The sequence below is a fragment of the Tamandua tetradactyla genome, chromosome 17 (assembly GCF_023851605.1).
Source record: "Tamandua tetradactyla isolate mTamTet1 chromosome 17, mTamTet1.pri, whole genome shotgun sequence".
NCBI classification, from domain to species: domain Eukaryota; kingdom Metazoa; phylum Chordata; class Mammalia; order Pilosa; family Myrmecophagidae; genus Tamandua; species Tamandua tetradactyla.
The window spans coordinates 4807497-4824223 of record NC_135343.1 but is presented as its reverse complement, the minus strand read 5'-3'; the positions used below and the strand labels follow the sequence as shown (position 1 = coordinate 4824223).

At 37.2% G+C, this 16727-nt stretch overlaps 1 protein-coding gene across 1 annotated transcript; it reads right to left on the bottom strand.

Annotated features, from left to right (window-relative positions):
- Nucleotides 1–3755: 3755 nt before the first annotated feature.
- On the bottom strand, nucleotides 3756–16702 carry MRPL30 (mitochondrial ribosomal protein L30). The gene is made up of 6 exons (XM_077133856.1): nucleotides 16561–16702; nucleotides 13365–13512; nucleotides 10063–10143; nucleotides 7440–7586; nucleotides 7146–7219; nucleotides 3756–7064 (listed from the first exon to the last, which is right to left on the bottom strand). The coding sequence occupies exons 2-6, from the start codon at nucleotides 13413–13415 to the stop codon at nucleotides 6932–6934; spliced, it is 486 nt and encodes a 161-aa protein (XP_076989971.1). The 5' UTR covers nucleotides 13416–13512; nucleotides 16561–16702; the 3' UTR covers nucleotides 3756–6931.
- Between the last annotated feature and the right edge of the window lie 25 nt (nucleotides 16703–16727).

Here is a 16727-nt window from a genome sequence, read left to right as displayed (position 1 = left end):
GGTGCCTCTTTCTCCACATCTTTTCCAGCTCTTGCCATTTTGTCCATCAAAAGAAGTGGTCCTTCTTGTGGCCACTCAGTAATCCATTGCACATATATACCATAGATTTCCCTTCCATTCCTCAGCTTTTGTTTATCTGGGAATGTCCTAATCTCTCTCTCATTTTGAAAGACAATTTCATCAGATACAAAATCTTGGTTGGCAATTCTTTTCTTTTCGTTCATCACTTTAATTGTCATCCCAGTGCCTTCTTGCTCCTGTGGTTTCTGATGAGAAATCAGCATTTAAAATTACTGGGACTTTCTTTTATATACCACATTGCTTTTCTCTCGCAGCTTTCAGAACTCTCTCGTTGTTCTTGGCATTTGACAGTTTGTGTACTAGGAGTCTGGGTGTGTTTCTCTTCAAGTTTATCCTACTTGGGATTCACTGGGATTCTGGATGAGTATATTGATGTCTTTCATTAAATCTGACAAGTTTTCTGCCATTATTTCTTTGAATATTCCTTCTGCCCCTTTCTCTCTTTTCCGAGATGCCCATAATATATATATGTATATGTAGTATAGACTATATACTATACAGTGTATATATATATATGCTTGATGGTGTCTGTGGTAGTTAGGTTCAGGTGTCAACTTGGCCAGGTGAAGGTGCCTAGTTCTGTTGTGGACATGAACAGATGGCTTGTGATGCTCATCTGTCGCTGATTACCATCTGTGGTCGGCTAGGGGGAGTGCCTGCTGCAGTGAATGATGTTTGATTTAATTGGCTGGATGCTTAAATGAGAGAGCTCAACGCAGCACAGCCCAAGCAGCCCAGCATACCTCGTATCGATATTCACAGTTCAGCCCAGGCCTTGGAGATGCAGAAAGGAAGCACCCCAGGGAAAGCTGTTGGAACGTAGAAGCCTGGAGAGAAGGCCAGCAGAGATCACCCTGTGCCTTCCCATGTAAGAGAGAACCTCAGATGAAAGTTAGCTGCCTTTCCTCTGAAGAACTATATGTTTTAACTAAACAAATCCCCTTTTATTAAAGCCAATCCATTTCTGGTGTGTTGCATTCTGGCAGTTTTGGCTAACTAAAAGAGTGTCCCACAGGTCTCTTAGACTCTGTTCCAGCTCTTCAGCTGAAATCATCTCAATTGTCTTTAAGTTCACTAATTGTTTCTTCTGCCAGCTTCAATCTGCTGTTGAAGCCCTCTAGGGAACTTTTCATTTCTGTTACTGTGGTCTTCAACTTTAGTATGTCTGTTTCATTCCATTTAAAAATTTTTCTTTATTGAGATTTCATATTGCTCATTCATTGTTTTCCTAATATCCTTTAGTTCTTTCTCCATGTTTTCCTTGAGCTATCTGTTCCTTAAATTTGAACCTGTTGGTGGTATGAGATTGCCTTGTGCGCCTGGAGCTAACAACAAACACATCAATGCAAAAAACCTTTCAGTCTGTTGTTGGCTGGTGATGGTCTTCTTGATAGCCCTCCTATCAAGATCAGCCCAACTTGAAAGGGGCTGGGGACTTTCCATCTTTTCTGGTTTGCGTTTTGTCCTGGGTTTGTGCTTGCTTGTGGTTTATGAATTCCCAGTTACAGGAATCTTAATATCCCTGTTTCCTTCGAAATACCCTTCCCTTCTTCAAGGGTGCTCCATTGCATGTCCCAAAGCGAGCAATCCTTTACCCCAGGCTGCCTTCACACAATTGTTTTTTAACACTGTTTTGTCTGCAAACTACCTCTGCCTGCAGGTTAAGTTCTGGTTTAGTCTTTCAGACTGCCTCCTGATAGATAGGCACTAATATATAGGCACCCCAGCATATGCATAAGGGCCATCCTGCTCCCTCTAGTGCAGGGCCATAGACTCACAGAGGGAGTGTAGACTGACCCCCACACTGTGGGTATGGGATAGGGGAGGGGCCACCAAGAGTGCCATGAGACTCTTCTATCATTTTTAAAACTGCTTTCTGGATCAGGTACTTGCCTACACACTGCAACCCTTTAATTCTTCTCTGGAGCTCTGAAGAAGATAGCTCTGCCATTTCCCACTAGTTGTTGAAAAATTCCATGGGGAATACCACTCTAGTGTGTCATACACCACCATCCTGTGTTTCTGAAAGTTGCTGTATTGATTTTGTTCCAAAACCTGATCCAATCAGATATGGGCCTCTTTGCAGGGATAGTTTTTTTCTTAGCACTTTATACCCACCAAGAAACAACTCCCCTGCCTCCCATTCTCTGGCAATCTCTAATCTCTTGGCTATGAATTTGCTATATTTTATATAAATGAAATCCTACAATACTTATCCTTATTTGCCTTGGTTCACTCAACGTATTTTCAAGGTTCACCCAGGTTGCAGCATGTGTCACCAATTCAATACTTCTAATGGCTTAGTAATATTCCATTGTGTGTATATACCACATTTTGTATATCCACTCATCTGATGGACACTTGGGTTGTTTCTACCTTTTGGCTATTGTGAACAGTGCTATGAACATTGGTGTACAAATATTCAAGTACTTGTTTTCAATTTCTTTGGTACATAGCTAGGACTAGAACTGCCAGTTATATGGCAATTCTGTATTTAACTTTCCAAGGAATCACCATACAGCTTTCCATAGTGGCTGCACAATTTTATATTCCCACTAACAATGCACAAGGGTTCCAATTTTTCCACCTCCTAATACTTGATTTGTGTGTGTGTGTGTGTGTTTATAGCAATCCTGTGGGTTCTGATGAGGTAGCTCATGGTTGCAATTTTTACTTCCCTAATGACTAATGATGTTGAGCATCTTTTCATGTGCTTATTGTATATCCTCTTTGGAAAAATGTTCGAATCTTGCCCATTTTTTAACTGGCTACCTTGTGTTTTTGTTGTTGTGACAAGACAGATTCAATACTAATTTTCACAGGCCTTTTCATTTAAAAAGAATAGTACTTAACATAAAAATTAAAGAGAAAAAATGGCAATAAAATGTTTATTCACATAGGAGTATAAAGATCAATATACTGTACTGCCACTATTAAATAACTCCTCCAGGATGATAAACATGCAAGATAAAAGTGTTGGGACCTGAACAGTGAAGAACAATTTACCAAAGGAGTTTTATTTTAATAGGAATGATTAGAGATTCAAAAAAGAACTCCCAGCTTGGATGGGGGAACAGCAGCTTAAAGGTACTTGGAAGGTATTTATGAACAGACAAAAAGCAATACCTCAATCCCCAAAAGCCATTCTTCAAACCTCAAATCTTTTATTCTACATTATCGCTGGAGAAACAGCAAGAATCTGTGCTCCTAGTGTCATCTAGCTGGGCTCTCAGAGGCACTCAGCAATCCTTTCATTCACCTCTGGAGGCTGTGCTTCCCTGGTTCCAAACTTCCCACACGCTCTGCACCTTGCTCACCCGCACCCCCCCAGCCCCCCAGCCCCCCTCCAGTCTCTTACAGCAAATGGTTTTGCTGCCACCTCAAGGAACACAGAGTCAGACAATCACACGAACTCTATGCCCTCATTTCTCACAGATTTACCGGTTTATCTTTCCAATTTCAGAGAAAGAATTTCTTTGAAAAATGTTTGATGAATTAGTAAATAAATGAATGAAAAATGGTTGAAAGGGAATGACAAGACGTTTCTTGTGTTTTTTTTTTTGTAGCTAGAAAGAGGACTTCCAGTCTGTGAAAGTGAATATGAAAGTAATGAAGTTTGAAATAGGCACAATTATAATAGAAAAGAAATAATACTCCAGTAATACATTCAAGAATAAAATTAACTACTATATTTATTTGAAAATGTATTCATTAGAGGAAATGTATGCCACTGATCATTTCTAAACACTGAACTTAACATTTAGATTCTTTTTTTCTAGCTATGGGTTGTCAAGGTTAAAATTTCTTACACTGTATTTGAATCGTTGAGTAAAAATTGAGCAAGTTACTTTCTCCAATTTAATACAACATACATTAACAATATTACCATAGTAAAACAAATGGCACTAAATTAGCAGGAGCTGGCTTTTATTTACAGACAACTTCAAGTCAAATGCAAAAGCACCACCTTATACTGTAGTGTTTGAGTTTCTACCTGACTAGAATGACCTTTGAAGGTGTCCTCCTCCTGTTTTTTTTTTTTAATTAATTAAAGAAAAAAAAAGAAATTAACCCAACATTTAGAAATCATTCCATTCTACATATGCAATCAGTAATTCTTAACATCATCACATAGATGCATGATGATCATTTCTTAGTACATTTGCATCAATTTAGGAAAAGAACTAGCAAAACAACAGAAAAAGATATAGAATGTTAATATAGAGAAAAAAATAAAAATAATAATAGTAAAAAAAAAAAGACAAACAGACAGACAAAAAAAAAAACCTATAGCTCAGATGCAGCTTCATTCAGTGTTTTAACATGATTACTTTACAATTAGGTATTATTGTGCTGTCCATTTTTGAGTTTTTGTATCTAGTCCTGTTGCACAGTCTGTATCCCTTCAGCTCCAATTACCCATTATCTTACCCTGTTTCTAACTCCTGCTGGACTCTGTTACCAATGACATATTCCAAGTTTATTCTCGAATGTCGGTTCACATCAGTGGGACCATACAGTATTTGTCCTTTAGTTTTTGGCTAGACTCACTCAGCATAATGTTCTCTAGGTCCATCCATGTTATTACATGCTTCATAAGTTTATCTTGTCTTAAAGCTGCATAATATTCCATCACATGTATATACCATAGTTTGTTTAGCCATTCTTCTGTTGATGGACATTTTGGCTGTTTCCATCTCTTTGCAATTGTAAATAATGCTGCTATAAACATTGGTGTGCAAATGTCCGTTTGTGTCTTTGCCCTTAAGTCCTTTGAGTAGATACCTAGCAATGGTATTGCTGGGTCGTATGGCAATTCTATATTCAGCTTTTTGAGGAACCGCCAAACTGCCTTCCACAGTGGTTGCACCATTTGACATTCCCACCAACAGTGGATAAGTATGCCTCTTTCGCCGCATCCTCTCCAGCACTTGTCATTTTCTGTTTTGTTGATAATGGCCATTCTGGTGGGTGTGAGATGATATCTCATTGTGGTTTTGATTTGCATTTCTCTAATGGCCAGGGACATTGAGCATCTCTTCATGTGCCTCTTGGCCATCCGTATTTCCTCTTCTGGTAGGTGTCTGTTCAAGTCTTTTTCCCATTTTGTAATTGGGTTGGCTGTCTTTTTGTTGTTGAGTTGGACAATCTCTTTATAAATTCTGGATACCAGACCTTTATCTGATATGTCCCTCCTCCTGCTTTATATCTTCTCCAGGCCTTATACATACAGGATATTCAATATGTGGTGAATTAAAACTGTAACTGCTTTAAGCTTTTTAATAAATGTTACTTGGTTTCATTTCTGGTGGCATTTCTGCTTTTAATTCAGTGTCCCAAACATCAAGACCTTTGAGAGGAAGGATAATGGCACAACAAACAATGACGATGGTGTCCAAACGATAAGAGACAAAGTAGTTAGACTTCAGGAAAATACAGAGTAACCAGGATTTGGAGGTCTTTGCCATCGTTTTCTATTAGGTGCCATGAGGATGTCCCATCTTTCTCTAAAACTCTTTTAGCTCCCCACCCTCCAGCTCTGAAGTAGAAAAAAAGAAAGAAAGAATTCTCCCTAAAAGTTTTCCCTTTCCTTTTTTCTTCTTTTAAACAGCAACCTCTGAGGTTCCTTAGGGACTCATAGGATATCAATTTTGAAGTTAGAAACTGAATGAATCTGCTTCTGAATAAAAACATTTTGATTGAATGCTTTCATTTCACACCTTGGTTCTATGAGGGAAAAGATCAGAACACATCTTAACAAAGAGCAGAATATATTCTGTCCAGGCAGAGTACAATAGTAAAGTTTATGTGAGATTAGATTTATAATTAAGAGATAACTGCTATCTTTGGCATTTTCTTTAAGGAAAACATGACTCATGTCCACATATGTATTTAGTGACACTAAATGCAAAGCAGCCAATATTGTTATACTCAAGTGTTTTATGACTTTGGCTGAACCTCTGTTCTCTAGCAGAACAAAAATGTGAGTTCTTGAAGTGCAGGGACCATATTTTAGCCAGCTTTGGATTTCTTCAGTACAAAGCATGGAGCTCATTCAAAGAGCCAGTCACAGAATTTAAAATCAATTAAATTACAAAACAATGTTTTCTTAAAAAAAGTTAAATTGCCTTCAGTGGCATTGGACCTGAACCTAGATGTTCAAAAAAAATGCTACTTCCATGTTTCTTGAAGATGATTGTGTAATGATATAGCTTTCAGAATGTGATTGTGTGATTGTGAAAACCTTGTGTCTGATGCTCCTCTTATCTACCTTGTCAACAGACGAGCAGAACATACGGAATAAAAATAAATAACAGGGGGAACAAATGTCAAAATAAATTTACTTTGAAATGCTAGTAATCAATAAAAGGGAGGGTTAAGGGGTATGGTATGTATAATCTTTTTTTTTTTCTGTTTTCGTTTTATTTCTTTTTCTGTTGTCTTTTTATTTCTTTTTCTGAATTGATGCAAATGTTCTAAGAAATGATCATGATGATGAATATGCAACTATGTGATGATATTATGAATTACTGTTCATATATGTAGAATGGAATGATTGTGTGTTAAGAATGTTTTTGTTCGTTTGTTGTTAAATTTTTTTTTAATTAATAAATTAAAAAAAATACTACTTTATCCATTTTGGAGTAAAACTACTAGGAAGAAAGGGGAGAGAATTAAACCAAATAATAGCAGTAAAACCTCCAAATCCATAATTAATGAAGAGCGGTACCATTTTTAGTGAGTGAAAATGACCGATATTTAAAATATATTTTAATGAAAATACTTTCTCACCATTTTAAAATAAAAACAATTACTTTTTTTTTTTTTTTAATCTGAAACTGCTCTGGCATTAGGACTTAACTGTTTCCTGCTCCACAGGTTTTAGATGCCACCGTACTACCAACTCCCCTGTGCTTTTGAGGCACGTGTCAGCCATGTCCTCCTCAGTTGGAAGTCCTTGTGGCAGTTTCAGTGGCTGGATTCTGTGACATAAGAAAATGCATTTAGAACTATGATAGGTAACAAATAAAAAAAGACTGCCAATATAACAAACAACAACATACCTTATCAAATGTTTCACTATCTTCAGTTTTGCATTGACTGAAGGGATATTCTTATGAATTTGAGGAGTATGTGCCTTTGAACAAAGGAAACAATGCTGTGGATCAGTATAAAAAGCAGAAGGCCCCATGTTTCAGAACAAAATTCAACTGACGGCTCATTCTGTCTATATTTACAAATAAATTATACTAAATAACACATTTAAGTAAAAGAAATAATAAATACATAAAGTTTAAAAATTATAAAATATACAGCTAATTTAAACAGTACTAAAGATGACTAAAATAACTGCATACCTTTTCTAATCCAAGCATCTTTATTGTATCTTTTTCCCAATATGGACGTCTGATGGTACTTTTTATTCTGGTAACAATATGCAGTTTATGAGGGTGTTGGGGATCCCCACCATACTTTTCATGATCTGCAGGTGAAGGCTGAAACACCTAGAAAGGAAGAATTATGAATGGTAAGTTTTCAACTTACACATAGTTTCTGATTTTATGTAGCTCCATTTTTTCCTCAAAGATACAAAAAATGGCTACTACATACATAATGATTTCACCCCTAAGTTTTATATAATCCTTGTGCTGGTTTGAAAGGATGTATGTCCCCTTGAAAAGCCAGGTTTTAATCAAAATCCCATTTTGTAAAGGCAGAATAATCCCTATTCAATACTGTATGTAATTAGATCATCTCCCTGGAGATATAACCCAATCAGGTGTGTCTGTTAAACTGGATTAGGGGAAGCATGTCTCCACCCATTTGGATGGGTCTTGATTGGTTTACTGGAGTCCTACAAAAGAGGAAACATATTGGAGAATGAGAGATTCAGAGAGAGCAGAGCAGAATGACATAGCCACGAGAAGCAGAGTCTATCAGCCAGCGATCTTTGGAGATGAAGAAAGAAAATGCCTCCTGGGGAGATTCATGAAACAGGAAGACAGGAGAGAAAGCTAGTAGATGATGCCGTGTTTGCCATGTGCCCTTCCAGCCAAGAAACCCTGTGTTCACCATGTGCCTTCCACGTGAGAAATCCTGAACTTCATCGGCCTTCTTGAACCAAGGTATCTTTCCTGGGATGCTTTTGATTGGACATTTCTACAGACTTGTTTTAACTGGGACATTTTCTTGGCCTTAGAACTGTAAACTAGCAACTTATTAAACTCCCCCTTTTTTAAAAGCCATTTCGTTTTTGGTATATTGTACTCCAGCAGCTAGCAAACTAGAACAATCCTCAACCTCTACAAGTCCAATTACTCACAAAGATGGAATCTAAGATTTTCATAGTGTTAAGAAAATTATCACAGGCACATTTTTTGTTTCTTTTGTTATTTTAACTTGTAGACCCAAACAGAAGCAATCACATGAGGATTAATGAAGAGGAGTTATGAGTGCTACTATGAGCCGGGCATTGGGCTGTATCCTCCTCCTGTTCTTCAAAGGTGAGGAGTTGACAGTCAAGTCGGGGAACAAGCATGTAAGTTAAAAATGATAAATATGAGTTTTATAAAAAGTACATACAAAGTACTATGAAAGCAAATAGAGAAGAAGAATGAACTCTGCCTATGTGGCGGCAGAAATGGCTTCCAGAGCAGACAGTCAAACTGATTCTCGAAGATTAAAAAGGTTGCAGGAAGCTACCCCACAGAAAAACTCCTACACGTACACAGATATGTACTGAATGAGGATGTGCATTGCAGCACTGCTTGTAATACTGAAAACTTTGAGGACAATAACCGTGCTCAATAGAAAAATACAAAAATCATGACGCATTCATTATTTCCTACAGAATTTAATGCTGCCAATAAGACTGAGGTTTACTGTCTTTGCAGGTGCCAATGTTGAAGATGGCCTGACATATTCTTCAGTAAAAACACGTCCACATCACTATGTGCAGTGATGTATTTGTATTTGTACTGTCTATCCCAAATGCATAACTGGATATAGTCAATAAACAGTGATTCTAAGAACCAAAGATTTTATATGTATATATGTAATTGTTTTCGTATGTATAAAGGTCTTGAAGACATTAGATTAAGAGTCATACCTCTGAGGGTACATACTGAGGAAGAACAGATTAAAAAAATAAAATAGAATATTATCCAATCATTAAAAATAATATAATAAAAAATTACCCACCGATAGATCAACATTCTGTCGTTAAAGAAAGCAGCTACAGAAGAATTATATAAAATTCTAATCTAAAAAATATACAACAGAAAAGGATGTAGGAGGTTTTATAACAGTTGTTTCACAGGGTTGAATTAAGGGGTTTTAGGTTCTTTTGGCTTGCTTGCATTTTTAAGGAAACTAAAGAAATTTAGGGTGAGAAGAATGGTAGCAGGCTGAGAATGGGGTAGATATGTCAAAGGAAAGGAGAGAATATCTAACGAAACAATGTAAAAGAGAATAGAATATTTGGAAAAAGCAAGTAGTTCAACATGGCTAAAGTAGAAAAAAAATGCATGAAAAGCAACGCAGAGGACAAGGCTAAAATGTGTTCCACTATGCCAAATCTTTAGGGATTTACCGATAGGGACACTGATAGGTTTAGCTTCAAAACCTAAGCTATTGAAGGTTTATAGCAATATGACAAATAGAGATTCAGAAAGAAAATCCTTGCAAGACAGTAAAATGAAATAGAATGGGAGACTAGGACACAAAGGAAAGAAACCACAAGCAGGACTAAACAGACTCTGGGATGATAAAAACCCGCTACCTATGAAGGCCAGTGGCTCAAGTAATAGAATACGTCTAATAAACATCATTTACTAAATTCCTACTACGTTTAAACTCTACACCACTGCATAGAGCCATGGGAAATTTAATATAAAAGCTTTCAATATTGCAAAAAATAGGTACCTTTTAAATATAACACATTTTAAAAAACAGTAGCATTTCTAAAAACATTGTTCTTACTTTATCTGGAATTCTTGACCTGGTGAATTTGTGACGAATCCAATCTGTACAAATGACAGACTCCATCCCTTTTCTCACAGTCTAAAATACAGCATAAAACATTTTTTTTAGAACTTTGATTAAAGCAAAAATCCATACCCAGCAATCATTAGGTGACAAAAATCTGTTCTGACCTAACTAATGTAAAAGGTTTAGGTCAGCTCTGTAGCTGAACACATACTGCCACTCATATATTACAAAGCTAAAAGCACATGAATATAGACTTTTAGACCAGAAGTATGGCATTAAATGAAAATACTGTATTAGTGGCATGGGGAAATGTTATCAACATATTTGATATCTGGTTTTGAATTTTAAATTTTCTACTACAGATTTGAACAGTGAATAAAAAAGTATTTGCAAAGTCCCCTCGAGGGAATGGCAAGGAAGGGGGAAAATTCAACTTCCCCATTTGGAGGAAGTCTGATATTCTTGTAAGCAGTGGGGGCAACCAAATCAATAGGCCAAGCCCTCAATCTTGGGGTTTGTTCATTTGAAAGTTATCACTTTAAAGGATGGGCTAAACCTAAGAGTCACCCCCAGAGAACCTCTTTTGTTGTCCAGATGTGGCCTATCTCTCAGCCAACACAGCAAATAAACTCACTGCCCTTCCCCTCTCTATGTGGGACATGACCCCAGGGCTGTAAACCTCCCTGGCAATGTGGGACAGAAATCCTAAAATGAGCTGGGACTCAGCATCAAGGGATTAAGAAAACTTTCTCAACTGAAGGGGGCAAGAGAGAAATGAAACAAAATTAAGTGTCAGTGGCTGAGCGATATAGAATATCGCTGTTAGAATAACTCATTGTATAGATATCCCCTTTTTAGTTTAAGGTGTATTAGAGAGGTTAGAGGAAAGTGCCTGAAACTGTAGCACTGTGTTCCAGTAGCCATCTTTCTTTAAGATGATTGCATAATGATATAGCTTTCACAAAGTGACTATGAGATTGTGCAAACCTTGTTGTGATGCTCCTTTTATCTATGGTATGGACAGATGAGTAAAAAAATATGGATTAAAAATAAATAAATAATAGGGGAAACAACTGTTAAAGTAAATTGGGTAGATGGAAATATTACTGGTCAATGAGAGAGAGGGGTAAGGGGTATGGTATGTATGAGTTTTTCTTTGTATTTCTTTTTCTGGAGTGATGTAAATGTTCTGAGAAATGATCATGGTGATGGATATACAACTATGTGATGATACTGTGAGCCACTGATTTGCACACCAAGTATGGAATGTTCATACATTAAGAATGTTCGTGTTTGTATGTTGATTGGTTTTATTAATAAAAATTTTTAAAAAATAAAAGAGAGCAGATGGGAGTAGGGAAATTTGAAGAACTATTCAGTGTGATCAAAAGGTGAGGGTGTCCTTCCAAAGTAAAAAAGTTAGAATGGGCATAGCCCAAATACCTCTAAAAAGTGGGAGAAAGATCAAAGGTGATGGTGGAGTTATGCAGAGAAGGTAGGGTTTAACAAATAAGTATGAGTGCTGAATCATTGTATTAATATTTCTTTTAGGGCGGCCACGGTGGCTCAGCAGGTAAGAATGCTTGCCTGCCAAGCCCAAGGACCCGGGTTTGATTCCCGGTGCCTGCCCATGTTAAAAAAAAAAAAAAAAAAAAAATTCTTTTAGTTTACAGTATCTTAGAGCAGCTAGCAGTAAACACCTAAAACTGTGGAACTGTAACCCATACCAAACTCTGAAATCTGTTCTACAACTAGTTGTTGTGCTTTGCTTTGAAATTTACTGTTTTGTATATATGTTATTTTTCACATAATAGAAAAAAAAAGTTATGATAAAAAAATATATACTCCTTCTAGCCCCCAATGTTCTGGAGTAGCTAGAAGGTAAAATCTGAGAGGATCGTATGGCAGCCCACGACAAACTCTGACATCTGTCCTATAATTACTTGAAGAGTGCTTTGAAAACTATTGCTTTTTCCTTTCTTTGCTTTGTATATATGTTATGTTATACAATAAAAAAAAGTTAAAAGAAAAAAATTTTCTATAAAGGGCCAAATAGTAAATATTTCCAGCACTGGGAACTATAAGGTCTCCATCACCAACACTCACCTTTGCCTTTGTAAGACTAAAGTAGTCACAGACGATACGCAAACAGATGGGTGTGGCTATGTTACAGTAAAACTTTATTTATAAAAAACAGGGTTCAATCTCCTGTAGGCCATAGTAGCCAATCTCTAAACACCGTGCAACAATTTACTCTCAATAATACATTTGTTTTGTAAAAGAAAGCCAAAATCAGCCTCTTGTTTTCTTGTGGCCCCAACAATGTCATCGCTCTGAGTGCCTGCCTCTTATTTCCTCTCTGCATTCCTCCAACCCTATCTCTCTCAGGTTGCTAAAGAAAAAGATTGATTGTCAACACTTCACATCAAGGAACTCCCTCATGGAAGGGTAATAATGGGGGCAGAGGTACAGTACACAGACTGACAATAACGAGAACCACTGCTTTCATTCTCTTCTAGCCGGAAGCACATAAACATGTTCCTAGAGAAGAGGAAAGAGAAAATGGGAGTGGTAAAAGAAAAATAAGGGCTTTGACACCAGAAACAGTGGGTATCCTACTGGTTCTGTTGCCTACCAGCTGTGAGACATGAGGCAGGCCATCATCCTTTCCGGGAGCCAGCCTCCTCAGCTGTAGGAAGGAAAAGCTACGCCCTTGCAGAATGCACCTGTGAAGCACTTGGTGTGACCGTCATCTAGAGCCACCAGCAGGTCTCCGCCTAGACTCAGGCCCTGAGGAACAGGCCAGGCTGCCCTGCTGCACCTTCTAGAGGAAAGACCGGAAGGAAATACATGAAAACGCTAACATCAGGTCTCTCGGTGCTGATTTCTCTTCATTCTGCTTTCCCGTATTTTTCAAATTTTCTATAATTGAAAATGTACTCTTCTCATAATTAAAGGGAAAAAATAAAACTTTAACAAGATTAAGGCAGACCCAAGGGAATCAACAGTAGTCTTGTATTACTGGCATGCTCTCCAGGAAAAGACCTTTTGTGATCCCTAATTCTTAGGGAAAAACAGCAGATAAACCATAAATAAACAAAAAGTAACCCTTCCACATTTTGAGGAAAAAAAATATATATACATATACACATATATATACACACACATATATATATATGAATTTGGAAAAAATATAACCTGCCTATATGTTTCATAACTAGAAAACGGAAAGAAAAAGAACATAAGGAACATAAAAGAAAAACCAAAGGTAATTCTTGAAAAGAAACACCTACCTGCAGATGGCCTGGGGGCCTCTGAACCACCAAGTGCAAAATTCCTGCCATTCAGTTTGATGATTCTCTTCTTTAGAGGTTGTGAGAAATAGAAAATAAATCCATGGGTCAAATGTCTTGTAAATGGTAGATTTCCCCTGCTGTAGTGCTAAAAAATGAATGGTAAATTTGGTTGAAGTTTAAGTACAATCTTGGATATTTTAATATAACAAGGGCAAGAGTTAAGTTTTAATAAGTGTTTTATTTACAGCTCACAAAATCACTAATAATAACTATATATTAGCCACAATCCAATTTTGACCAAATGAATTAGAGCCTCAATTGATTCCACAAAAACAGGAAATGGAGTTTACTAAAAGACTATCATTTAAAATTTTTTTTCAACAATGATGACAGATCAAGAATGCTTTATTGTAGAATTATAGAAAATTAAAAAACTGGAAGGGACTGAGGAAATCCAACTTTGATAATTGGAGTTCACAATCCTCTTTTTTACATAGAAGAAAATGAAACCCAGAGACTCACATCACTTACTCGAGGATACTCAGCTATCAAGAATATGGTCTGGAACCCAAATCTCCTAATACCTAGTCCATTGTATTCTCACTAAATAATATCACTTTTATGCTAAAAAAGAAAAAAGGAGACCACCCTTTTTTGCTTTTTTGTATTTTTTTTTTAGATATTCCTAGTTTAACACGCATTGCTTCCATAATTAAAAAAAAAAGTTATGTTTATTTAGTTAGACACAAAACAATTATATGGAAAGGCATACAGAAAGCAGAAAGACTGGGTTGATGAACTAGCTGTATACCTTGGGTAGCCTAATGTTTTCAATTTTTCCCCTAGGAAAAAAAGTAACACTTACCTTACAAATGAACTATTAAAACAGTACCTGGCACACAAAAAGACCTCCATCTTTTATTATTAAACTGTTAAAATATTACACAAATGTAATAAGAAAAAACTGACAGCTATTAAAATAGGTGAAATGCTGTATCTCAGTGTGTACCAGATCCTAGCTTGTTTAATTAAGCTCTGTGGTGGGGATAAAACACTGGAGTTGGTAATCAACGAACCGGGTCCCTGGTAAAGAACCAGACCTCTGAAAAATTACTCAGCAACTGAACTAATTTCTCAACTGAATTATGGCTCAGGCATATTCAGAAGCACTAACCATTAAAATCCTTAGTGCCCCAAAACATGCTCATTTTATATCTCCAGGGCCTGTCTGACAAATAGCAGGTACCCAGTGTTGAATGAAAAGTATGAATCAATTAATGGGTCAGATCTATGGTCCATTCAATTTAGAATTCAGAAGTACAGCAGAAAGTCATAACTTTCATTTAGACTTCAGAACTCAAGCATTACAATACAGTGAAACAATTTCTAGTTCAAATCCTCCATTTGCTTGGCTGATTGTTTATATAGTTTGTAACGAGGAAGAAATGCTTTCTTCCCTCAACCCCCAATCAAATACATAACACTTGTTATTTCCCCTGAGTTAAGCATTACATATTAATCTAATTCATTTAGTTTGATAATTGGTTAAATATTCCACTTGGATTCCAACAAAAGCTTCCTGACTGGTGTTCCCGCTTCTGTTCCAACTTCCCTAAAGTCTTTTCCCCATAGCAGCAGCCACTTCATGAAATCCTCTGGTCATGTCACACCTCTGTTGAGAACCTTCCAACAGCCAAGATCCCAACTGTTGGAGTGAGGGATTATAGATAAGAGGGGAAAAGAACGACCCATATAGACTAGATAAGAGTTGAAACTCAGGTTTTGCTTAATAAAGATACTGATGGATATAAAAATAATTATAGATATGTGTGTATGGCTTAGCTTCATCAGATGAGAGGGCACCCCAGTAGCAATGAGCACATCAAGAACCCAGATCTTGGTTACTAATACCATTCTCTAATAAAAGGAACCAGCACTCTTACTCTTAGAGAAATGGTTGATTATAGACCATATATTAGATGAGCCTGAAGTATCTTACAGTGCCAAAAAGGAACAATTCCAAAAAAAAAAAAAAAAGATGACAGCAGGTCAAAGGGACACAGAAAGAATTCCTAACGGTGCTGGAACAATATGAGCAACAAAATAAATAACCAAGTATTGGACGAGAACTCATACTATAAAATAAATATCCATGAGCCATAAAAACATAAATGAAATAATGGTGATAAAAGACAACTCTCCCACACAGAAGACTTTTAAATAATTTATGTAAATATTTCCCCACCCCATAGAAGGTGCAGCATAACTCCTCACCCCTTAAATGTAGGTTATGCAGAGTAACATTTCTCTTTCAGAGCTGCAAAAAATAATAGGAAAATACAATGCAACATAAAAAAAGTATAATCCCATTCCCATATAAAAAATGTCTGTGAATGTGTGTGTATACACAGAAAAACTCTGGAAGTCTACTGGGAAAACGTTGCAATACACCTGGGGCAAGGGGTGATTTTTCCCTAATGTCTGATAATTGTTGTGTTGTTTTACAATGATGATGTTTGTGACGATTCCTTAAAAGAGCTATTTCTTTTTCTAAAGAGACAAGTATTTAATTATAAAAGGGGAAGGGGTGTCACTACTGAAAATGCAGAACATATAACTTCCCTTTCAATAAAACTGAGTCACAAATGCCAAGAAACGTCTCTTCTCCAAACTCCCAGTGTCTAATACAAATAGTAGGCAGCCCTCATAACTGCTCTTAGGCAAGAATATGCAGAACCAGAAGCCTTGGTGATAAAAAACAAGCAAACACGGTTGCAAAAAATCACAACTTTCAGTAAAATGTCAAAATCTTTTAACTGCCAACTGCGTTCAAGTTTGCCTTCTAAAATGCAGGAATTTAAAAATAAGACAATTTTGATTATCTGTTGCTAAAAGAACTGAATCTCAACTGGAAACACTGGTTTGAATAAAACAGAGGCACAACCAACGTTAAGAAAACTTAAATAGCCTTTCCCAGACTGTCCAGCCGGGCCGCTCGCCCCGGAGCCCCGAAAGCCGGGGAGCCCCTTGAGCTGGGGCGCGAGACCCAAAGGGTAGGGTCGGGACGCAGGCGCAGTAGCTTCGGTCGCTGATTCAGGCCAACTCGGAACGGAATGGAGAAAATCAATCAGCATCTGCACAGGATTCCCGGAATAGTACTCCTGGCGAAAAATCCCATTCATTTTCCACTCACCAGCGCCTGCGGCTGAAGGAGTTGAGAATCTAAAGGCTGCTCAGCCGATCCTCCTCTGCCTTCCCACAAAGCGGAAGCTGAACAGAGGAAGGACAACCCTGCGCGTCCCTCAAACCCCGCCGTCGCAACGCGTACGGCGGGTGAAACCGAGCCTTTTAGTTCCGGCC